Raw genomic sequence first — 24,912 nt, 5'->3', positions numbered from 1 at the left:
AGAGCAAAGAGAATGTCTGCCCACAGTGAGATGATGGTTTTAGGTTTTTAGGAGCTAAAAATCCTGCCTTCAAAAAATACAATCCACCCGTCCTCCCTCTCTACCCCCGCATGTACTGGCTTCTCAGGGTGCTAGACACTCCCAGCAGTAGAACATTCTCTCACCTCTAGGCGATCACTGAAGGCTCCAGTGAAAATGCAGACCGACCTGCCCTGGGTACCCGAATTGATCACGGACACCCCAGTTCATACAATGGGATGGAAGGGTGGTGAACCTGGGCACACAAGGAGCTGCTTGAAGGTAGTGAGAGGTGACACGGACGAGGAGGCAGAGATGGTTTTCCCCAATGTGGGCAGAGTAAGCACCAAAGTAAAAATGTGCCAGCGCTTTGGCTAGAACAGGGTGTTCAAGACTCCCCTGCTATCTGCAGGGCAGTGGGACCGAAACTGTATGGCGGGGCTGAGGGAGGGAGCTGGCCTCCAGGGACCCTGCCTAGAGAGGCCCTACTGATCACCTTCCCTACCCGACTCCTGACCAATCGTCTCCTACCTTTTGGAACATGAAGGCAAAGTCAGAATCCTGCCCTCGGCCTGTCCCACCCTGTCCCCGCCCAGCCTCCCCAAGCCATGGCTACAGCTCACAGTTCAAAGGCACTGGGTTTCCTGCTCAGGGTGGCCAGGCCATGCCATCTGCTCCCTGGCACCCAGCCAGTTCAGAACATGTGTTTGCTGTGGCCACGCGGCCACCAGACCAAACATGCACACAGATCCACAGAGTAATTTTTTTTCTTTAAAAACATTTCTCAAGTTTTGAGTCCACACGTGTCTTTCCTGAGTTAAGTGCCAGTCCTGACAAACAGAAAGCCTAAAGTTGGATTCTTTGTCCATGGACTCCTCCCCTTGGAGATCACACAAGGGCAGTTGTACTCCTGAGGGAGGGCTGCATCATGGACAATGCTGGCTCGGGCGGCTGCTTCTGTTCTGGGCTCATCTGCTCACCTGGAGAGGTGACTCAGGGTATGGGGGCTCCTCGCCCTCCCACACATGAGTGTCCTGCACGCTCTCGGGCCTCCGGCCCATCCCCGAATCCCTCGGCTGCTGCACCTGTTCCAGGTGAGCCGGGGAACTCGAGCGTGGCGGGGAGAGCTCTCTCAGTCCCTGCCAGGCCCGACACACCCAGCAATTGTGGGAAAGGGCAGGGAAGATCAGGGAGGACTAAAGAGCGAGGAGAGTGAAGGGTGGGACAGGCAGAACCTGGAAAGGAGAGGGCGCTCCGAGGGTAAGAGTCAGGCGAGGAAGGCCCTGGGCAGAGGGGCCAGCCACGTGCGGACAGGAGTGAGGCTGGCCAGTACAAGGGGCCGAGAGTCGGGGTCTGGAAGTGCCGTGAGCAAGGGCAGGAGCGAGCTGGGAGAGGCAGGCTGGGTAGGCCTGTCTGGGGGTTGGGTGAGGAAGGGGTCAGGTACGGCTGGCATCGGTAGGGGGCTCTGAAGGTCTATTTGAAAGGTTATATGCAGTCTAATAATTCCTCCAAAAACCTCTGCAATATTAATGTGCGGATGACTGTATGTTTTAAGCTCCCATGAATTGCTAGTACTCTGGCTGGCTGTCTAGGCCCGTGGTGGGCAAACCGCGGCTCACGAGCCACATGCGGCTCTTTGGCCCCTTGAGTGTGGCTCTTCCACAAAATACCACGTGCGGGCGCGCAGGTACAGTGCGATTGAAACTTCGTGGCCCATGTGCAGAAGTCGGTATTTTGTGAAAGAGCCGTTATTTTGTGGAAGAGCCACACTCAAGGGGCCAAAGAGCCGCATGAGGCTCTCGAGCCGTGGTTTGCCGAGCTGAAGTTTGCTGACCACTGGTCTAGGCCTATTTGGAAAGAACCGGAAGTCCATCCATTCTGCATTAAAAAATTTTTTAAAATAGGTTTTTATTGATTTTAGACAAAGAGGAAGGGAGAGAAAAAGAGAGAGGGAGGGAAAGAGTGAGGAAGAGAGAGAGAAAGAGAGAGAGGAACATCATGGGACGATGCTCAAGCACCTGAACTACACTGGCCGGGGCCATTCTGCATTCTGAAGGGCACTAAGATGCCCTCGAGTTCTCCGACAGCTGAAGACAATGATATAAGCTGCCACTTGGGAGATGGCCACTGGGAACACCCGGCACACCTTGGTCTTAATGTCCCCCATGGGTGCTAAGCACAGGCGTCACCTCCGGGGACCCTCGGGGCTGCTTCCCCGAGTAATTTTCCTTCAGTTTGCTGATGTCTTCCCTAATTGAGCCCCTGCATCACTTCTGGAAACCTGGGGCTCCCAAAATACTCCGAGCCACAATCGAGGCCACCTTGGCTTCCCCAAAACACACGCATTGGAAGAAATGGCTAAACTTAAATTACTGGGAAGACTCAGAAATAACTTTCAGAGCTCAGGGCAAACGCTGACTCAGGCAGGAAGGCTCCCTGGTATTTTTAAAACCTGTGCTCCTGTCCCTGCTGGGAGCCCTGGGGAGTGAAGGGCACCCTCGTGCGCTGGGCCGTCCTCTGGGACTGGGGAGAGCTGGCAGCTGCCGGAGGAAGCTCTCCTGGCCAGACTGCCCTCCGCTGAGCTGCCCACCGTCCTGGGCCTCACACTGTCCTTCCTCTCACTGGGTGGCCCCCCCAAATCTGGGAAATCTCTGGGCTGTTGCAGAGACTTCCTAAGTATGTCCATGCATAAATCACCCGGACCAGGGATCTCCTGGCATGACGGACCGGGTGCAGGGGTGCAGAAGGCAAAGGGAGGGCCATCCCATCTCGTGGGTCTTGTCTGAAATCTCCACTCATCCATGCCTTGAATCATGAGCTAATCTTCTCCTCAATCCACTTGAAAACAGCAGCTCCCATCCTGTACTTAACACATGACTTAATCAGGGGGTGTGTGGAGAAGGCCCAGCGAGCCGACGAGGGGACCGAGGAAGTTTCCCAGCAGGAAACTGGGTGGGGGCACAGGCTCTAGAGTCAGACTCAGGCTCAGCTACTTCATTTGGAAGATTATATGAGCTGATGTTGGTAAAGGGTTCAGGGTGTCTTGACCACAGAAGTGCTTTCAATCGCTGAGCGGCTTCTAGTAGGGACTGAGGTGGGCCCGGCTTGGCCAGGGGACTGAGGACCCAGAACTAATGGGATGCACAACCCACCCTGTGAGTAAGGTGGTCCCAGGCAGCGTCCCATCTCAGGCATCCAGGGTGCTGGGCGTAAGGGGGCTCAGCAAGGCATGGTTGGGTGTCCAGGGTGCAGACTGGACCAGATTTGGTTCTGAAAGATATATACAGGAGCAGTAGACATGGCCTGGCTTTCTAGAACTTTCTGGAGAGGGCGCATGAGCTGGGCTGAAGACACATGGTTATTTGCAACGAAAGCCCCAACTGGCCTCTGGATTATTGGAATATTCCTGGGAGGTGTTTTTTTTTGTTTTTTTTTTGGGGGGGGTTTCCCCCCGTCTTTAGCCCTCCCTGCACTCTCCCTAATACCGGTGAGAGCTGGAATCAGGAGCCCTATTTTATCTGAGAAGACCGGGGGCTACAGAAATATGGGAAGTACCCTGGGCCACACCACAAGGATGAAGACTGAGATTTACAACTGCTGGTCCAGCGTTCTTTCCTCCCTGCGTGCTGCCCGGGGCCCCGGGGTCCTAGGAGCAAACGACAGGAAGAAGAGGGGGCGGGGTCCTGTCTCTGGACTGAGAGCCAGGTGCCAGGATGGGACTTCTCATCACCTGCCATGGCATGTCACCTCCGGCATCCCTGCAGGCTGCACACCCATGTCCTCGGGGACAATGAGGAGAATGAGCTTGGTCCTCATTTTCTCAGAATCTGCTGGCTGGTAGAGGATGAGCAATCCTGAAGCCCGGTGAGCCTGGCCCAGGCTGGACTGCCCACCATACACACTGCACTGGGAGGCTGTGTGGCTTGGCGCCGGTTTCCGTCTGCTCCGGCAAGGGAGGCAGGGTCGGGGTTAACATTTGTGGGCCAACCCCTGAATGCCCAGCATTTCAGAAAAAAGGCACTAAGCCCTCGAGGAGGAGTAATTAAACCAACTCCCAAGGCTGGTTCCTGGGGTCCATTCTACTGCCGGGCCCCCGGGAACCAGTGGAGAACCTGAGGAGACGGCATTTATGTCTCCATGGTCAGTTCCCAGCCGGCACCGTGCCTGCTCTCCCGGCTAATGGGCATGTGCACCCCTGTCTCTTCCTTGTCTGCATCCCTGCCCCAGCGGGGCCTCCTTTGCCATCTAGGGTTTATTGGGTCTGGATGAAATCTAATGGCTGGAAAGAGGGGCAGAGAGTGAAAAAAGAGGAGCAATGCTCCACTTCCCAGCAGTGGGCACCGACTAGGAGATGCCCACTGCAGGGTGGGCAGGCCCAGCGTCCGGGTATCCCACAAAAATGAACAAAATGACCCCACACAGATGCAGGTGCTGGGCGAGGACATACTGGTCCTTCTCTGGGGGACCTTGTCTGCTCTCCTTTAACGTGTGATGCTGAGAGCAGGGTGTGAGCATGAGGCACGTGCCAGGAAAAGAGGGGGCAGGAAGGGGTTCACAGGTGAGTCACGGGCTGGCTTTGGCGGGGCCCCTGGCCATCTGCTCTGCTCTGCCCAGGAGCCGTGGGCAAGGTGGGCATTGTCCAAAGGATGATCTGGACGTCACAACCTGCACACGGGCTGGGGTCTCCTCCAGGCGGAGCAGTGCCTGTGCGTCAATCACAAACGGACCTGGACATCTGGCTTCAAGAAGTGAGCTGCTCTTCTTTCCAAGGGAGCCCGCTCGAGGTGGGCGTGGGGCGGAGGAGAGGAGCCTAAAAATAATCCCGATCTGACTCATTCTGCTTCAAATCTGACAGGGCTGCCTGCCAGGTGGGGGTTTGCCTGTCCCATTTTCTTATCTATCTTTAGCAGGGACTTAATGAGGGCAATTTCCTTGCTGGGATGGATATAAAGGCAAACCGCGGGCAGTGGCAGCGGGGATCTGTCTCCCCGTCCCCTGGGCGCCCGATGACAGGATGACGGTGACGGTCACTGCGGGGCCGAGCAGCCTGGAGGGCCTCCGGGACGTGCCGTCGCAGGACGGGGTAAATGAAACCCCAGCCGGGTGACAACAGGCAGAGGAAGGGTCCCCTGCTGCCCCCCTTACCCCCCATTTCTGCTACCACCACACAAACAAGACCAATTACTCAGGCCTGACATGCCTTCGCTCTCATGTTCCTGGCCCTTCAGCATCTCTCTCCCTGTTTTAAAGAGCGAGCACAGTCAACCCTGGCTGTTGGCGGTAGGTAGGTTCTACACAATCCCGAAAACCCCGAATGAGCAACAACTGGACCATGGCTCCCAGGGGCAGTACAGGGTGCGGTTCCTGTGAGCCGCTGCTCCCCGCGTGTCCTCCAGCCGATCAATGCACAGCCTGCTGTATGTGTGCTTCTGTTGAAAGGCTGCTTATTTAACATACATTGTTGATTCACTGCATCAACACTGAACTCCCGGCCAACAGCGCGGCCACGCAGGCCCGAAGGAAGCTTCTCTAACGCGCGTTTTCTCCGGGAGGCACAGCACAGCCTGCTGGCGCTGAGGAGCACGAGGCAGCACTTCAGCTCCGTGCCCGGGTGTCACGTCAAACAGCAAAGCCACCGACAAAAAGCACATGAATGCGAAAACCACGGCATCATACGGATCGCCGAGAGGACCGGCATACAGTGTGGGGACTGAAACCAGGAGGCAGGGCATCTCCTTGTCCAACGTTGGCTGGGCAGGTGGGTGCCGGGCGACTCGAACGAATCCCCGTTCTGCCCACGAGTAACCACGGAAACACTGTGGGGAGATGGAGGGTTGCAAATGAGCTGCAGAGAGCAGGTAAACTCGCAAGTATGCAACCCATGCAGAGTGCGGACTGACTACTTCCTAAAGGGCCGAACGACTCCTGTGTAGAGCTGACAGAGATCCAGGCTCCATCCTCGGTTAACTCCTGCTCAGCGCCTGGTGGGCACGACCCAGGACGCAGTCGTCTTCATGGGATGCGGGACTCCTGGAGACGTGGTCGGAGGTGACAAGGGAGGGGCAAGCTCCAGGGAGCAACTGTGACTTAGAGATGGGGAGAAAGGATCACGGGGCATCATCTCCCAGGGTCCTCCTGGCCCACAGCTCAGACGGAAAGAGGAGGGGAGTAAGGAGGCCTCCAGGATGGAATGAGGACGGGGTCTATGGTCAGACGTGCCACGGAGTGGCCTCACAAGGGTTAATGACGATTCTGAAGTTACGTTTTCATATTTGAGTGCAGAGATCCTGTTTTTCCCTGGAGAAAGAGTCTGGCACCCAAGGGGGGCGGGGGTTGGCACATGCTGGCAGAGGAAGGGAAGGAGGGATGAGATCTTACTTGGTTCTACAATGAAGAGGACACCAAGCCACAGTCGTGGTCAATTGTAGCTGCTGGAGGACCTGCTCACCCCAGAGTGCCCAGCATGTGGCCCTGCAGCATCTCCCGGGGACCAGGGATGGGGGGGGTGAACTTCTCTGGGGATCTCTGGGCACCCTGCCCCTAGGGAAACTGCCCTAGGCTAAGAGAACTCCCAGCCCAAGGTCACACCCACCCCTGAGCAGTCCCCATCCGATGACCAGCAGACATGGGGACGTAAGGACCTGCCCCTTCACTCTAAAAAGTCACCCCGACTTCAGAACTGCCCGTAGGGTAGAATTTCCTACCCAGACCACACTGCAGCTCAACTCCCGCCTCTGCCCAGTCCTGCCCTTCCCTCCCGGGACTCTATGGGTCCCCAGGGCACTCCATGGTAAGTGCCCTGTGGTTGATCTCCATCCCGGAGTCAGCTTCCAGGGAACACAGACTCTGACAGATCCGTTCACAGCCTCAGGCTGTTCATCTCTTCCAATGGGGGGGGGGTGGGTGGGCAGGAGTAGAGCAGATCCCCACACCCGAAGGTGAGACCTCACCCCAGGCCAACCCAGGCAGTGGTCCGTGCACGGCCGGGACTGAGCCCTGCTCCGAGTTTGCTCCTCTGCCCTGCATCCTGACGGTGGGGAACTTGAGACGGGAGACAAACCCTAGCGGCCCCCCTCCCCGTCAGCAGGTCTCCAACTTGGATGGGACGGAGCGCCCGAAGGCACCTTGCTCTTTGGGGGATGCAAAAAATACTCATTCAGTACGTTTACGTCACGAAATGCATAATTTTGTCTGGAATCAGCAAACATCTTCGACCAGTTTCCCAGAATAAACAAGTAGTTACCAGCTGTGTAAGTTTTAAGAACAATTCTAAGGAGTAAACCTTTGCACTGTCTCTGAGCTTAACCTTTATCTGATACATGAGGAAAAGACGTCCCCAGCCCAATTTTCGTCGAAGCAGCCCCTTGCACGTGGGAGCAGTCTGCAGAGGCCTCTCCGGCGGGGCCTCCTTCCCGCTGGCCCCCACAGAGGGCAGAGCTTAAAAAGTTGATCCAGGAGGAGGAACAACTGATCCTGGGCACCCCGGAGGGGATGCAAGGCACAGCTCCCTGGGCTACGGGGAAAACCCTGCACCCCTGAGACCAGGAGATGAGCCCCACTCCTCGCTGCAGACAACTACTCCACTCTCACCTCACAGTTTCCTGAGGGGCTCGAACCCCTCTGATGCGAGGAGTGAGCTGGTGCTAAGACTGTTCCAGGTACCTTACAAGGAGTAGCTCGTGTGAGCCTCCCAATGATAGACCCATTTTACAGAAGAGAAAATAGAGCTTTCGAGGTAGGAAGTAATTCACCCAGATCAGAGTTAGTGAGCGGAGGAGGGTTCATGTCTAGTGGCTAATTCCATAGCACGTGCCTCAGACTTCAACTCCCCCGAACACCCGGAGTCCAGCCCGCGTTGGGAGACGCGGACCTGCAGGAAGACTAGAGCACAGTTTGCAAGTGCCTGCTCCAAGCCGTGAACAGCCATCCCTCAAATGTCAGAACCACACGCTCCACCAAGAGGGGCTCAGGCGGCCTCTGGTGTTGGCTTCTGAGTCCAGATAAGAGGTCTGACACTCTCCGGCTGCTGCTCTTCTCCTGAGCGTGCCCCTCCCGGGGACTCTGTGAGGCTGAGTGACAGACTGAATAAAGTTGGAGCGCCAACCCGCACACACAACTCGCTCAGTGTGCGACTGCTGCCTGGAGGGCAGGGCCTGGCCTCCGATGGTCATGGCGTTTGCTCCCTGAGTGTGTCTTTGGTCCAGCTGAGCGTGCTCTCTCCCTTCCAGCTGGTTTCCTTGGTGCGGGGCCCCGGGACTGCAGAGGCAGCGGCTCCTCGGCCCTCCCTCTGCAGAAATCTCTCATGAGTTTACCGGTGACAGCGTCCCTCCCCTGCAGCCTCCGTGTCTCTGGCCCCGTCCATTAGCCTCTTTCTCGCAGGACGCACTTTCCATCCCTTTAATCATCTTTATTGCCTGGCTTTGGACTCCGTCCCGGGTCCACATCCTTTGCGAGGTGTGCTGACCTAACCCGGGCGTTTGTTAACACAGAGCGGCCCAGCGGAAGGGCAGCTTCCAGTGCCTCATGTCACGCTCCTCTTCCTACATTCCTGGGTCACGCCGCTGCCTTCCGGAGGCCTGCGCGGGCCAGGGGACTCCTGCTGAGCCGGGCGACTGGGCTCCAGTGGAGGTGCGGACCTGGATGCTGAGCCAGGGAAGCAGGTCAGAGGGCGGCTCTCACTCGGAAGCCTGGGGCCGCCCCCACTTCCAGACAGGCTCTCTGGGGACCACGAGGTAGGGGAGGAGGAATGCCAAGCCTCTGCATTCCCCAGCACCACCAGTCCCCTCTGAGCCCCAGTGCCCCTTTAGGGGGGTGCTGCCCACACCTTCCGCCTGCCAGGAACCCAGAAACCAGGCACTAGCCTCTGTGATGCTGCACAGCAAGGAGGGAGCACACAGCACAATAACCAGGGGCAGGGCTTAATCCAACTGTCCTGGCCCAGCCCCCCCTCCTCAGGCCACGGCGGCGTAAAAGTGCCCAGGGCTTCTCATCTCTACGCCAGGACTGCCCTTCTCCCAGCTCAGACCCGATGATGAGGCGTTTGGGTGCTCAGTCCTTCACCTCCCTCCTCCCCGCCTTGTTCAGGGCCGAGTGTGGAGGGAGGACCCGGGACCTTGGTCCGCCCAGCGCTGATCTCAGGAGCTGTGGGAGAACAGGCACTTCTAGTTCTCTGGGCAAGGATGTCGGCTGGCTGCTTCTTGGCTCTCTGAGAACATTCTCTGTTCATTCAAGGTAAAACCACAAGCCTCGCCTTTATCTAAGAAGAAATTCCCTCTAGAGGAACACCTCATTTTAATTCCGCAGGCCGGCCTCCTTCCTTCCTCCCCCCTCCCTCCCTTTTTAATATTTCCATTCAGAAGTCACTTATATGCATGTTCAAGCAAAAATTAAATAATAATTTTAAAAAAACCAACCCAACACCTCTTTTGCACAAATGGCCACACACTGCAAAGACTGTTCTGCACCTGGGGTTTTCCATCGGAAACAAACCTGGAAGACCGTTCCCTGTCAGACGCCTCGAAGGAAACAAAGGCAGCCCTCCCAGATGCGGGGCCAGCCTCAGCTGCTTGTTCCCACTCGGAGCTGCCTCGGGGCACTGCCCTGGCCCCTGTATTGCCCAGGCTCTGGGGCTCTGGACACCAGGGAGGTCCTGGTTCCTGCTGCAGTTCAATGCTCTGCAGGCAGCTGAGAGCAGCAGCAGGCACAGGGGCTGAGCTGTGGCCGCCCTCACAGCAGAGCTGAGCGTGGGGCGGAGGAAGGACAGACACCCTTGGCATTGTGATCTCCGGAGCCTCCTGGAGGCCATGTCTCAAAGCACCACCGGCTACGTCCCGGCCCCTGGGCTGCGGCTGAGGCTGCTGCTGTGAGGTCAGTGGGAAGAGCATTTCTCCTCCTGAACCACCCAGATGCCTCCTGCACTCAGGAAGCGTCCTTTCCGGGGTCAACCGGGGGGGAGCACAGCTGCCACTGCCCGACGGGTTACCAGCCCACGTGAGAGCTCACAGGTGTCGAAGCATGGGCCAGGAGTGACGGAGCTACGGGTGGGCGACGGGAAAATAAAGCACAAGCTGGAGACGTAGCTCTCCTACCTTCGGTCATTCCTTCTCCTCCGGAACAGCTTCTTCGTGTGCGCAATCTCCACTTCATGGGGCATCGGGTGGTAGCCCTGGGGTGTGGGGAGGAGGGGCAGCGTTAGCAACTTCTGAAAGAGCATAGCAACTTCTGGGACCAAACTAACCATCAGGACGTCTATGACAGGAGGAAACCGAGTGCTTACAAAGACCAGACTCCGACCACCAAAGCCAGACTGAAAGTACCAGAGTGAATGAATTGCCCACCCGGCAATGACGCTGGAATTACAGAATCAAAAGCAGTAGGGACACACGGGACCTTAGAATTCATCCTATCCAGTCACTCAAATGGCAGATGAGAACGCTCAGGTCCAGAGGTGAGTGAGCGGTTTTAGGTCTTGCAGGGTTGGCCAGGGGCCTGGGACCACATCCTGGACTCACAGGCTGACCCACTGACCAGTCACTTCCCTCACAAGCTCCCCAACACACCAGGAATGTCAGCATTTTCTTCTCTGAGCTGGTGACAGGGCCAAGGAGAGGAGCCCCCTGCAAACCCTGAGCCTCCTGCAGAGGGGGCGTACTAGACCCAGGTCCCCCATCCTCGTCCAGGCTTCCTGTGCAATTTTACCCAAGATCCTCATTCCTTATCCTCCCAAGGAGCAGTGACGGGGAATGTGTAAATAGCTAAGTGCCCAGGGGAAATCCTAAGGACGGTCTTTTATGTATCGTCATCATGACAACCACGTCTGTACATTTACTTCCCGATTGGACACTTCTGCTTATGACGTGGGGCTGATCCCAGAAATGCAGGCCCCAGGCGGGATTGTGTGCAGAAGCTGGGCTGATGGCCAGCTCTGTTCTGACCACCTCCCTCTCCTCAGCAGAAGAGTGTGTTCTGATGGGACGTGGGGAGAGCGCTGCTGATCCATTATGGACAACCTGGGGGTCTGGGAGGAGGGGGTAAGGCGGCTTGGGTCTGGGACACCTGGGGACAGGCTGACCCAGAGTCCACAGGATCTTGGCCGTGCTCAGGGTGAGAGGGGGAGTGACAGGGTCCAGTGTTTTGAACATGGTCCATTGCCCCAAACCCTACTCTACAGACAGGGAGACTGAGGCCCAGGGAGCTTATGCAACGAATTAGAGACAGGCAGTTCTGTGGGGCCGGCAGCCCAGGCCCTCGATGGTGAGGGCACATGCAGCACTTCAGATCGGGGCTCCACAGCTGAGAGCCTTGCTGGCCCAGGGGGCTCAGGGTTCAGCCCCTGATCAAGGCTCTCTGGCTGTGCCAGGACTAGCCAGTCTCGGGGAGCCTCTAAGGGAGGCACTGGAAGGGCAACAGGCTCAGAAGGACACAGGGACCCTGGTCTCAGTCTAGACTCCTATTGAGTCTAGAGAGAGAATGACACGTCTCAAAATATATTTTAATAACAGTCTCTCCCATCCTGGCCAGTGTGGCTCAGTTGTTTGAACATCAGCCTGTGCCCGAAAGGCTGTCAGTTCAAATCTCGATCAGGGCATATGCCCAGGTTGCAGGCTTGTTCCCCTGTCAGGGTGCGTATGGGAGGCAGGCCATTGATGCCACATCAATGTTTCTCTCCTCTCTCTCTCTCTCTCTCTCTCCCCCCCCTCCATCTCTAAAATCAATAAAAACATATTAAAAATAATAATAGTCTCTCCCGCCCACCCTATCTTGCCTTGGACAATGCAGTAAAAAAGGCCTGAATGAATTCCGGGCTCCAGGCAGCCACAATGGGCCTCTGTGGCTTTAGGATATGCTTTGTTTAATGGTTTTCTCAAAGGATATTATTTGCTTTCTTTAATACAAAACACAAACAAGGACAAACACCAAGTCTTCCCCTCTCATTTCCCCTCTCCCACCCCAGCAGCTCCGGTGGCCCCTTCCCTCCCTCTCTCGCTCCCGGCCTCAGGTCACTGCGGGAGCACATGGGTGTGCCGGACAGAGACAATGGGAGGAAGCGGAGGCTCCCTCTAAGCTGGCGGCCCAGGTCCCGGTATCTTAGCTTGGGGCCCAGGCAGAGGGAGCTGTCCACAACTCGTGGCCCTCCACGAGCCCAGAAGGTGCCAGCCGCCCCCGTCTGGGGCTCAGAGTCCTGGGCTCTGACCTGCATGCCGGCCTCCTCCCTGCCCACAATGGCCAAAGCAGGAGGGAGCTACCCTGGGGCCCAACCTCACGGAGTCCTAACTGGGCGCCGGGACTCCCCGTGGCCCGGTGGGCATGCGGGGCCGCTCTCCTAAATAAGCCACAGTGGAGACCTCTGAGTGTACTCACCCATCCCCCAAATTAATATATATATATGCATATGTGTATATAAAGTAGTGTAGCAGCTAAAAGAATGGGTCTGGAGCTGAACCATGACATCCAGACTGGCTCTTCCTCTTGATGGCTGTGTGACTTTGCGTAAAGGACCTAACCTCTGTGTGCCTCAGTTTCCACACCTGTAAAATGGAGGAATAATAGCATCAGCCTCCTAGGGTCTGTATGAGGATGAAAGGAGTTGATAAACATGTAAAGAACATAGCATAGTATTTCTAATGTTGCCCTCCTCCTCCTCCTCTCCGTCCTCCTCCTCTTCCTCCCACTTCTCCTCCTCCCTCCCAGATCCTGACCCTGCTCAGGCCGATTGTGCCAGGACAAGGAGGGCTGGTGGTCCCTGTCCTCATGGAGCTCCCAGTCTTGGCAGAGAGAGTCCAGCAGAGGTGTGTGCAGGGGGGGAGGGGGAGAGGGTGTGGGAAGCCCAGGTCAGGGAAGGGGGGAGGGAATCAGCCCAGAGCCTGGGGCCCACATGGTGTGCTGGGGAAGGACAGAGAAGTCTGCTTACACTGCCTTTCTGAGGCTGGCAGATCAGTGGGAGGCCCCAGATCAGCTGAACAAAGTGACACAGGTGATAGACAAAGCCTCGCATCTCTGAGGTCCTCCCTCCCCAGGGACAATCCAGGCCATAGAGGACTGGTCCCACCCACAGGCTACCTGTGGCCCCAGCCTATTGGTGAATAAGTGAATAAGCCCCGCCTCCTTGGGCACTTACATAGAACGCGGCATATAACGGGGTGCACTGTGTTTACATACGCTTCATTGGAGGACCCTCTCCAACCAGCCCCTTCGTTCCTCAAACTCAAGCTGGTGGTTGGTACCAAGTGACTCACATACTTTACGATGCTGCCCACACTCCCCCCAAAACAATGGCATCTCAGTGTCAACAGGGGTAAGTATGAGGCCCCCAGGAAGAGGGAGGAGGACATCTGTGCTTAGCCACTTGCCTGCCAGCAGACAGCTGCTGACCCAGGCTACCAGGTTTTGAAAGTCGTTGGTGAGAGGTGAGACGTGCAGATGGAAGTTCACAGGGGCAGTATCTGTAATTGCCCCAAATGGAAACAACCCGAATGTCCATCACCCGGTGGCTGGAGACACGTGGTATGCTTTTACGACGGAATATGACATGGCAATGAGGAGGAAGTTCTGGTGCATGCTACAACATGGCCGAACCTTGAAAACACGCTCCGGGAAAGAAGGGAGTCACCAGTACCATGTACTGGCGATTTATTTTAACGAAATGTCTAGAGTAGGCGAATCTGCAGAGACAAATAGATTAGTAGTTGTCAGGGGCTGAGGAGAGGGAAAATGGGGAGTCACTGCTAATGAATTCTGGAATTAGAGAGCGGTAATGGTGGTGCAACCTTGTGAATTATATTAAAGACCATTTAACTGTACACTTTAAAAGGGCGAATTTTATGGTATGTAAATTATATCTCAATTTAAAAAGGTGGAAAAAATATCTGTGAGCAGTATATTCCGGGCAGAGGGAATAGCAAGTGTTGGGGGTGGGGGTGTGGGAGAGGAAGAGCGGGAGGAGGAAGAGTAGGAGGAGGAAGAGTAGGAGGAGGAGGAAGAAAAGAAAGAGGAGGGAGAGGCGGGGGAGGAGGAGGAGGAGGAGGAGGAAGATTCAGTCATAATGAAAGTGTGGCTCTCTCCCTCAATTACTCTCTAGGAAGCAGCTGCCCTAAACACTGTCACAAGACAGAGCAGACTGGGTGGCGTGCCCCAGGCAAGGAGCACACAATGACAGGAGTGACACAGAATCTAGAAGAAAAAAAAAATGGTATCTCCAGGTCTGGCCAGGGCGGCGGTGTCCGGCTTTCAACCAGAGACCCCGCCCTGCTTTTTAGATGGGACAGATCCCTCCAGTGGAGAAGGAGAGATTGAGCAGGTTGTCAGAATTATCCTTTGAGTGTAAGTGGCCTCTGCTCTAATTCTTTACCCAACAAACCCCTCGCTCCCGGCATGCTCTGAAAGCTGCATGTAGACCTCAGTCCATGTAATGCCAGTCCAGGTAGGAACCCCATCCCCTGCCATAAACGACAACCCGGCCTCCTGGTTTACCAGCTGGTGTGTGTGTTTCATCAGTGGAGTCAGGTGCCTCTGAGGCCCCACCCTGCCCCACCCAAGGCCTGCGGGTCCTCCTCCGCATCTCTACATGGGAACCTTCTCCCTTTGGCTCTGAGACCTGGCTGCAGTTTCCCGCTGTCTAACCTCTGACCACTTTCAATAACTAAATGGGCCTGGGAGACAAGTAGATTATATAAACCAAGCCTCTCCAGGGAGGGAGGGAAGATAATACTCCTTCTGCGTGCAGCTCTGGCAGAGTGTACACACACACACACACACACACACACACACACACACACACCACACACTCCCCGAGGTCAGCGCTCTGTAAGATGCTATGGCTCTGGTTGCAGAAACATCTTATGTAAAACCCCTCCACTCCAGGGCAGAGCTGCTGGCCCTAGGCTGGGGGTGCAAAGGCCTTGCCCTGAGAAGACCCAAGAAACAAACAAATCTTGGGTCTGAACGTGAGGGCAGAGGAAGGGAGGACTAAGCAAGCACACTGAGCCAGGACAGCATGTGTGCCTGGTGGCTCTGAGGCCAGCAGACTCTGTACTAAGACACTCACGCCCACTGGGCCATAGACAGGCCCCCCTCTGCCCATGCAGCCACCCACCCACCCATTCAACCACTCAACCACCCTTCCATTCATCCACCCAGCCTATAAATATTGTTGTTTCAGGCACTGCAGACACAGTAGTAAAAAAATAGGCAAAATGCTTATTCTTACAGGGCATCCATTTTAGCGAACGGAGAGATACAAATGAGTCAATAATATGATAAATGATGAAAAATGCTACGAAGCAACACGAGGCAGGCATGGGGTGGGGTGGGGTGGGTCAGGGAAGACTTCTCTGTGACTTGACAGCTACCTATCAATCCATCCACCCATCTGTCCATCCTTGCTTCTTCCTCACCCAACCAGCACTGAAGGCCTCCTAGGTCCCACATGCAGCAGATGGAGAATCGCAGAATAACAGGCGGAGTCGCAGCCCTAGGAACTCAGGGGGCACAAGCGAGTAAGCCGACGTGTGCTGTGCACGACCGAAGCTGACCAGACGCCTCTGGTAGCCCCGAGGGAGGGACGAGGGCCTCTGCTTGGGAGAAGGTCAGAGAAGCTTTGCTGAGAGGGTGGAACCTGAGCTGAATCTCAAAGGTTCGACAGGGGCTGGAGAGAGAAGGCAGGCTACCACCTAACCTGCTGGCCTATGCTGCCCCTGTCACACAGTGTGCGGAGATGGGGCCGGTACTGTGGGAGGCGACAGAGGCACCGGGCTCTCGATGGCCAGGGCTGGTCCCGGCTGTACAGTCCTCTGCACCCCATGCAGTGGGTAGAATTGTGTGCACTCCTAACCCTGCGTACCTGTGACCACGACCTTACTTGGAAACAGGGTGTTTGCAGATGTGATCAAGTTAAGATGAGGTCAGACTGGGTCAGGGTAGAACCTAAATCCAAGAACTGGTGTCACTATAAAAAGAGCATCACATGAAAGGTGGGGTTATGCTGCCATAAGCCAAGAGGCTACCGGAAGCCAGAAGAGAGGCCAGGAACAGGTCCTTCCCTGGCACCTTCAGAGCGACCATGGCCGGACAACACCTTGATCTTGGGCTTCCAGACTCCGGAACTGTGAGACAATTCATTCCTGTTGTTTAAGCGCCCGACTGTGGCACTTCGTCATGGGAGCCCCCGAAAACTAAGACGGGTAGGAGAGTGGGCAAAATCGTCCGTGCTTTAAAATGGTCATTTTCCTGACAGTATATCCTCTGCCAAAACAGAGTTGAATTGCGTAAGTTATGGGCTCAGCGGAGAGTTCCATTGTCCTGTGTTTCCAACCCGCTTTTATGGAGGAAGAAGAGGGTTACTGGTAAGGCCAAGGAAGTGGCCCAAGGCCACCCAACCAGCTGGCAGCAGCCTGTGTCCGTGCCTCCAAGGCTCCCGCTCCCAACTCTGATGTCACTTGGCTGACAATATCAGGGCAGAGAAGTGGAGGCTGAACCCCTGGGGGCATCAGACAGCCCCCCCCCCTCCTGCCCTACCTCTGACCCCACGGTGCCCAGCCATGCACTCTTGGTCCCCCAAAGCGAGGAGGAGAGGCCGAGAGCAAGCCCCGATCTATGCTGGGGCCACAGCTGGGCAGCCCCATTTCTGACCACACCGCCTCCTACTGGCCCGAAGATGGAGAACTGGTGTCACTGGGTACAGCTTCCAATGCCCTCCCCATGTCTGCCTTGCAGAGCGCTGTGTCCTTGAGATGCTCATGGCCATGGCCCAACGGGCAGGCCTCTGCTCCTCTTTCTAGAAGGGGTGCTCATGGCCACCAAGGTCGCTCTGCCCTTAACTCACAGGTGGGGTGGGGGTCCCTGGCTGCTGCTGCGCCTCATTCCCTTCCAGTCTGGCTGCACCCCACAGAGCTCAGTGCTGTGGCCTGCAGCTTCATGGAACCCCATACCCACTTCCCCCTCAAGGGAGAGTTTCCTGATATTCCTATGACCTTGGACCTCTGGCCACGGAACCTGCACCTAACAGAAACCACCCAGGCCCAACTATCTCACAGGTCTACTACCTTTGTCTCTGACACTCGAGCTCTTTGCAAAGGGAGAGAGCACTATACACAAACATGAAAGCTTTTACCTATTGTGTGAAGGACCTCCAGGCTTTGGGATTCGGACAAACAGCGCCAACCCCATAGCCTTTAGCAGCAGGTGGCACGGCTGTGAAAGGCCCAGCTGGAAAGGCAGGCTGAGCACTCTGGCCCAGGTGAGGCAGCGACGGGGAGGGGTCCCCCCAGTCTCCTGACAGGTAAGTCCTGCTCTCCTCCATCGTGCCTGGGTAGCGACTCTGCCCTGGCCTCCTGCAGACCACGGTCCTCCTCTTCTTCTTCACGCGCTCCCATACGGTCCCCACCAGACTCCCGTCACTCTCAAGAATGCTATTTAAATACATGGAAACGAACGGCTTCCTCTTTCCAGAAAATTCCAGGTGACCCCGAGTGGAGGACCCCACGCATCGCCTGGCTCAGAAGAACTGGAGCCCCAGGAGACAGGTCAGACCGTGGGACAAAGCCAGCTGGGACTGGTCGGCTCCCCGGCTCCCGAGGGCAAACGGTACAAGGGAACCACAGCACTTGGCAGCGTCCAGGGCCATAAAAATACCAAGTTCAGCTCCTCTGACAATGAACTTGTCTCAGTGGTGGAGCCTTCCTGCCTCTGGGGGTCATGCTTTCTCACAGCTTCTAAGAAGTTACCCTACCACTCACTCCACGGGGGCAGGATGTGTGGGTCACGTCCAAGCCGAAACAAACAGGTAATGTTTCCAGAATTCCTGGAATCCTGAGGCTGTCCATCTGCTCAGAGGAGCCGCCCTGCGTCAGAAAGGTGAAGGGTGGGCCGCCTTGCCATGCTTAAACGCAAGGTTTTCTGACTTTTGATTTATTTTTAAAAATCAGCAGAGACGTTTTTAAAAACAATACCTCCGCTGGAGTCCCAGTATACAAACACAGATCCACGCGGCCAGGGAGGAAATCCAGGGGCTGCCTCGGAGCCATCGGCAGCCACCCCCTGCTTCTGGCTGCCCCCCACTCGCACCCCGGATCACGAACCTAAACTCTGTCCACCCTGAAAAGCTCTGCTCCAGACACCATACAGGATGCCGGCTCCAGAAGAACAGGACATTTTTCTAGAACAGGAGCTTGCCTTAGGCTCTCTGAACAGGTCTCAGTGGTGCCTCTGACCTCCTGACCTCCCTGAGTGCCCATGAATACGCTGCCTGAGGCAGGGGTGAGAGCCCGTGGATCTGACACCCAGGGGTCTGTGTCTGCAGAGACTGCGGGTACAGAGGCTAGTTCCCGGGCGTCGCTGGCACGTGCAGTCCTTGCTTGGTTGTGCTGAGCCAACAAGGCCACCCTCCTTTTCTTGTTCAAGTTGCGTTTCTCACTGTGACAGCCAAGAGCCTTGACTCATAAGCCGCACACACCCTATAGGCAACCTGGGTCCCAGGTCCGCAGCCAGACTCGGAGACCCCAGGGCAGGTATCTCTTCTCGCCCTCTCCTCCTTCAGGTGGGAACAAGGAAGAACAATGTGTCCCTCCACACGGACAGCAAACATGCCCCTCCCTGCCACTCCCATTGGTAGCCACATCAGGAAGAACCCACTGGGTGAAGTCAAATACAAATGACAGTCACTCGATATTTCTGAATAAACAGAACAAATAGGTGAGGACATTGATGCAAAGGACAGGGGCTCAGACCCAATAGAAAAGTGTTAAAAAATTGTTTCACCTTAGCCGGTTTGGCTCAGTGGGTAGAATGTGGGTAGAATGTTGGCCTGTGGATTGAAGGGTCTGGGGTTCGATTCTGGTTAAGGGCACGTACTCCGGTTGCAGGCTCCATCCCCAGCCCTTGTCAACATGCGTGTGGAGGGCAACCAATCGATGTGTTTTTCTCACATCGATGTTTCTCTCTGTCTCTCTCCCTTCCCTCCACTCTCTCTAAAAATAAATGGAAAAATATCCTCCAGTGAGTATTAACAACAACAACAACATGTTTCTACACTATCTACACTAATAAAAGACAAAGATGCTAATTGATCGTACCTTTGCTACACCCTAAGTCATGCCCACCAGCCAATCAGAATGACTATATGCAAATTAACCCAAACAAGATGGTGGCCGGCAGCCACGGAACTGGAACAAGCAGGAGGCTTGGTTGCCCAGGCGATGGAGGAAGCCAAGCTTCCCGCCAGCCCTTAGCTGGCTGTGGCCTCTGCTAAAGGCAACAAAGTTTCAATTATAGAAGCTAAATAAATCCCAGATACCTGCTTCCAGCCAGCCTCCACAGGGAGCTTGGGTGGCCGGGGGCTGTGGCCAGCCTGCAAACAGCCATCAGCCCCTCACCCAGGCTGGCCACACCCTCATGGGGTGAGGGTCCCTGCTGGAGGGCTTGGCCAGCCTGAAAACAGCCCTCAGCCCCTCACCCAGGCTGGCCAGGCACCCCAGCGGGGACCCCCATCCTGAAGGGGCTGTGGCCAGCCTGCAAATAGTCATCAGCCCCTCACCCAGGCTGGCTAGGCACTCCTATATAATAAAAGAATAATATGCAAATTGACCCTAACAGCAGAACCACTGGGAATGACTGGTCACTATGACACACACTGACCACCAGGGGGCAGATGCTCAATGCAGGAGCTGCCCCCTGGTGGTCAGTGCGCTCCCACAGGGGGAGCTCTGCTCAGCCACAAGCCAGGCTGATGGCTGCCAGTACAGCGGTGGTGGTGAGAGCCTCTCCCGCCTCCTCAGCAGCGCTAAGGATGTCTGACTGCAGCTTAGGCCTGCTCCCCACTGGCAAGTGGACATCCCCTGAGGGCTGCCAGAGTGATGTCTGACTGCCAGCTTAGGCCCAATTCCCCAGGGAGCAGGCCTAAGTCAGCAGGTGGTCATCTCCCGAGGGGTCCCAGACTGCGAGAGGGCACAGGCAGGGCTGAGGGACGCCCCGCCCCCCCCCCCCCCCCCGAGTGCACAAATTTTTGTGCACCGGGCCTCTAGTATGGTATAAAATGTAAAGGAAACAATTACTAATGTGCTGCTTTTTCAACTACTGTTATCAGTTTCTTATTTTGCAACCAGGGCAGTTGGGTGAAGGACATGTGTGTGTGTGTGTGTGTGTGTGCGCGTGCATGCAGGGAGGGTGTTGGAGGGATGACTATGTGACTATGACTCTTTTTGTGTCAAAGACCAAATGAGACCAAGTGGCTCTTGCCTGTGTCCAGGTGACAGGCCCAGCACCAAGAGCTGAGAAGCAGCCCTGGACGCAGGCCCCGGCTCAGGGTGGTGTCCCTGCTGCTTGCTGACACAGGTACAGCCACATTTCCTATACGTCTGTAGGTCCCAGGTGCCCGGAGTATGGCCACCTTCCTCAGTTGCGTGTTGGATGAAGAGCTAAGCTGACTGACAACCAGATTGACCAGAGCTGGGCCCTCCCCATTCTATCCACTGTGAACCAACAGCACTTGCCGATGAGTCAGGGGTCCAGGACATTGCCTCAACCAGCTATTGCCTCACCCAGGCAATATCTCCGATGTTGCAAGAAAACAGGAGGCCCCATGGCCTCAGCGGCTCTCAACGTGCAACCATGAGGTCCAGTCTTACGACTGCAACTCTCCTTCAGTTCAATGCAGGAGATGATGAAAACCTGGATCCCCCGTCCTCAGGGGGAGAGTGTGGTTTGCAGGGGTCACACAAGTGAGGTGGCCAAGAGGTGAGGCTGAAGTTCCACCTGCCAAGGAAGAGGGGTGGATGGCATGGACTCATGGAAAAGGCTGCCTTGTACGCTCCCGAGCTGTTTGCAACAGATTCTACTGGCTACCTGCTAGGCCACCCAAGGGTGGCAGGTGAGGGCACCCTTGAGCTGATCCCATGCCGACGAGCTAGGCCAACCACTGGGGGGTAGGGGGGTGCTGGCTTGCAAAGTCTTTCTCCCCCCCAGGCCTGCCCCATAAATATGCTCCCTTCCACTGAGTGAGCAATTCTTTTTCCTGGAAGGTATTCAACAAAAGTCTCCTTACCATAGAAGGAACTAAGCTATGTCTGCAAGGATTCTGAGCTATGACAATGGTAATAACAGTGTCTGCCACTTATTGAGGCAGGCACAGAGCTAGGAGTTTTACTTAAATCACCTAACGTAAACCTCCCAACAACCCTGAGGGAGGCACTTCTATTCTCCATGCTCTACAGGAGAGAAGGAGGACTGAGGACATTTAATGACAGACCTAAGGAAACGCAGCAAGTGTGTGGTGGGGCTGGGACTCAGAGGCTCAGGGTGGAACCCTAACACAACACCCACAAGAGCAGGAGATCTGAGGCCCAGTGGCAGCCACTCCAGGCACAATCCAGAGGCCAGCGGGAGTGCATTTCTCAGGCAAGAGCCCCCGCCCCCTGACCACTCCGCCCCCCCCAGGTCCTATCACAGTGCACTCTGCTCAGCACCATCATGGTGGATACTCAACAAGCATTTGTTGTTGGAATGAGAAAATGAATAAATGAATATGAACGGTTTTCCACAAGGCATGAAAAACTCATGGTTTTCCCTGGATTCACTCTGTAGACAATTTAAATTCACAGGGTAGTTGTCATTGGTCTGTGCTGGGGGTACCTGGCTTCTTCCCTCTCCTTCCTTCCAAATCATCACTAATAGCTATGCTGCCAAGCCAGATATTAACATGATCAGTATCACACCAACAAACGGACCTCCCTGACAGGCGTGTCGTCAAAAGTGAAAAGGGAACAGGGTCTAATGAAGGTTTCCAATTAGGAAGCTAACAAAGCAGCAGAGACGAGGTCCTAACAATCGGCTTGCGTGCAAAAGAATTTCTGCGTGGAATTGTGTTTTAACTGTTTGCAAGGAGCTGGGAAATTATCAGGGCAACTGCAAACATCTTTGGTAGAAGAAATAATTGCCTCCAACTTATTAATTTTTTAAGTGAGTGCTTTAAGGACACGGTCCACCTCTCTCTGACTACAGGAAATGTACCATTTCAGAAATTCAATTACTTGTTCCATTCCCAGAAAGCAGGGCCGGCCTTCTGTGGTGTGGATGGAGCCATTAAGGATTCTCTGCCACATAAAAGAGTCTTTATGGGTTGTCTTAAATTGGGCAGCCATTGGTTTCGGCGGCTCACTAGGCCCCAGCAGCTCTGATGACCTAGTTGGTATCTATTTCCCTCCATGTCTCTGTAGCAGACAGTGATCTGACCTACTTTCAGGGGCACAGTGATGGCTCGAGAAGGAACGGAGGGGAATACGAGAGCCCGGACACAGGACTGGGAAGTGCGGGCCGCAGGCATCTCCTGGCCGTCCCCCTCTCTGATCAAGCACAGCTCTCGTCTCCTGCTTCCTCTCTCCATCTCCAAAGCCTCTTCCTCCTGCAGCCCCTCAACCCGACTCACCCTCCTTGGTCAGGAAAGGAGCTCATTCCTAGCCCAGACTGTCCGACCTCTTAAATCTATCAGATTTTAACGTGGGGCCTCCCAACCATCCACCTCATAGCTCGTAGGGTGGACTGTGACATCTGTACAGCCCACCGGAGGGACCCAAAGTGGCTGCTTGCGGCCTGAGGGCAGCAGTTCTTAGCACCGGCCACCCCAGGCTGAGTGAGGACAGCCGATCCTGGCCCAGTCAGGACCTATTCTCAGACTCCTATCAGGACAGTCCACTCTGGCTTAATAGCAACTAAAAGATTACAAAGAGCTTAAGAAGTGGTTTTTAAAATTCTGAGCATCTGCGGCTGATGCATAACTGCAGCTAGGAAGGAATGCAGGGCCAACTCTCTAGAGCAGGCGTTGGCAAACGCTTGCTGTAAAAAGCCAGGAAGTAAATAGTTAGACTCTGCAGGCCACATAGTCTCTGTCACGACTGCTCGCCTCCCTGGTTCTATAGCAAAAGCAGCCATAGCAGAGCATAGCACAGAAGCAGAGCTGCGCTCCAATAAAACTTTATTTATAAAAACTGGTGGGAGGCCCTTTGCTCACTGGGCTCCGGAGGCCAAGTGCATTTTGCAGCATTTTGGCTCCACTCTCTGAGCACCCCCTAGTGGTGACTTTTTGCAGTTGCTAGGTGCCAGCATCCTCACATCCCCTCCACCCTGCTGCCCCCCACTGCGGTTCGAACTTGCTTTCACGGAAGGGCCAGTCCAACTCAATCCGCTAAGAGGAGGATAAAAGGATGATGTCTACATTTCAAACACTAAAAACCTTAGTTCTGAGGCCCTCAGTCCAGGCTGCTCACTGACAGCCTCGTGGAGCTTTCTAACATCCCATGCCCAGGTCCCACCCCACAAGCTCTGACTGGAATGGTCTGGGGCACTCCAGGTGATTCTAAAGGAAGGTCAAGTTGAGAGCCTTAGACCAAAAGGGAAAAACAAAAAAATTCGTGACTGTGGTTTGGGAATAAGTGCGCCAGCGTGCTAGGTTTATTTCCCCCTCTGGGAAGGGGAGGGGAGACGAAACACGTCCAGGACCCTTGAAACCTGCGCTCGGACAGTCCCCGTCAGCCAAGGCTGGTCCTGTGCAGACGGCACCATGATCTGGCAAAACCCAAGACCTTCTCATCTTTGTTTTCCTCTTGACATCTAGCGTGGTTTCCTACTGGCTAAATGCATCCTCTATTAAGACTGGTTAATCATCAGAAAGGCTCCTGACGGACTAATACTCAATCATCAGCCAGCCAGCCAATCAATCAATCAATCCTCCAAAATAAAAGTCCTGCCTTCGGGAGGCTCGTAGTCAAGGAAAGCACAGACGAAATAAAAAGCAGGCTTAGCCATATCCACACTACATAAGGCAGTGACTCCCACACTTCACTGCACACTACAACCACCCGGGCAGATTTTCAAAATCCCCATGCCTGGGTGGTACCCCATGGCAATAAAATCAGAAGGTCTGAGGGTGGAAGACGGGCATGGTCTCTTTTAAAACTCCCCAGGGAACCACAGTAATAAGGTCCTGCTACTTAAAGTGTGGTCCATGGACCAGCAGCGTCAGCATCACCCGGGAGCTGGTCAGGAAGGCGGGGGCTCAGGCCGCACCCCGTCCCACTGCATCAGCATGTGCACGTGAGCGGGACCCGCAGGCAGACAGAGGCAAGCAGGAAACCGGCCTTTACTCGTGGTGAGACAGAAAGAAGTCTAAAACGTGATTTTTACACGAGTAGAAAATTAAATCACTTGCCACACGATTAACAAGCTCAGGGCTTGGGAAGAGAAAAAATGACAATGGCAGGAAAACAGGGTGGTCCTAGAAGATTGGGGCGATGGGGTGGTGGATGATGAGAATGGATGGGTCCAGAGAGAAGATTCTAGGACAGTGGTTCTCAACCTTCCTAATGCCGCACCCCTTTAATACAGTTCCTCATGTTGTGGTGACCCCCAACCATAAAATTATTTTCGTTGCTACTTCATAACTGTAATTTTGCTACTGTTATGAATCGTCATGTAAATATCTGATATGCAGGATGTATTTTCATTGTTACAAATTGAACATAATTAAAGCGTAGTGATGAATCACAAAAGCAATATGTAATTATATATGTGTTTTCCGATGGTCTTAGGAGACCCCTGTGAAAGGGACGTTCGACCCGCAAAGGGGTCGCGACCCACAGGTTGAGACCCACTGTTCTAGGGACTGTGCACGCTTCAGAGGTTGTCACGTGGGTCGGTGGGGAGCTACGTGTCACCTCGAGTCACAGAGGGAGGGGATGGGATGGGGACTGGGCCAAGGTGCTCAGTTTCCTTCAGGAGGAAAGACTGGTACGAGGTGTGGCAGAGGCGGGGAGACCAGAGGAGGGTGTAACCCGGTCCAGGGGAGATGAGTACCTGGGAAGGTCGGAAAAGGGAGCATCAAGAAATGACCTTTCAGCCCGGCCGGTGTGG

General features: G+C 55.1%; 1 protein-coding gene across 5 annotated transcripts in view; it reads right to left on the bottom strand.

Annotated features, from left to right (window-relative positions):
* CTIF (cap binding complex dependent translation initiation factor) overlaps positions 1–24,912 on the bottom strand; it is a 238,165-nt gene that overhangs the window by 107,884 nt on the left and 105,369 nt on the right. For all 5 annotated transcript variants that reach the window (XM_070421124.1, XM_070421123.1, XM_070421128.1 and 2 more), the window contains one exon: positions 10,107–10,183. In XM_070421124.1, the coding sequence (XP_070277225.1) occupies positions 10,107–10,183 (77 nt within the window). The remainder of the gene's footprint in view (positions 1–10,106; positions 10,184–24,912) is intronic.

The sequence above is a fragment of the Myotis yumanensis genome, unplaced genomic scaffold (genome assembly GCF_028538775.1).
Source record: "Myotis yumanensis isolate MYYU_CA2020_CCGP unplaced genomic scaffold, mMyoYum1.0.hap1 SCAF_7, whole genome shotgun sequence".
Classification (NCBI taxonomy): domain Eukaryota; kingdom Metazoa; phylum Chordata; class Mammalia; order Chiroptera; family Vespertilionidae; genus Myotis; species Myotis yumanensis.
The sequence above is the reverse complement of the archived record's forward strand: the minus strand, read 5'-3'. Positions and strand labels throughout refer to the sequence as shown.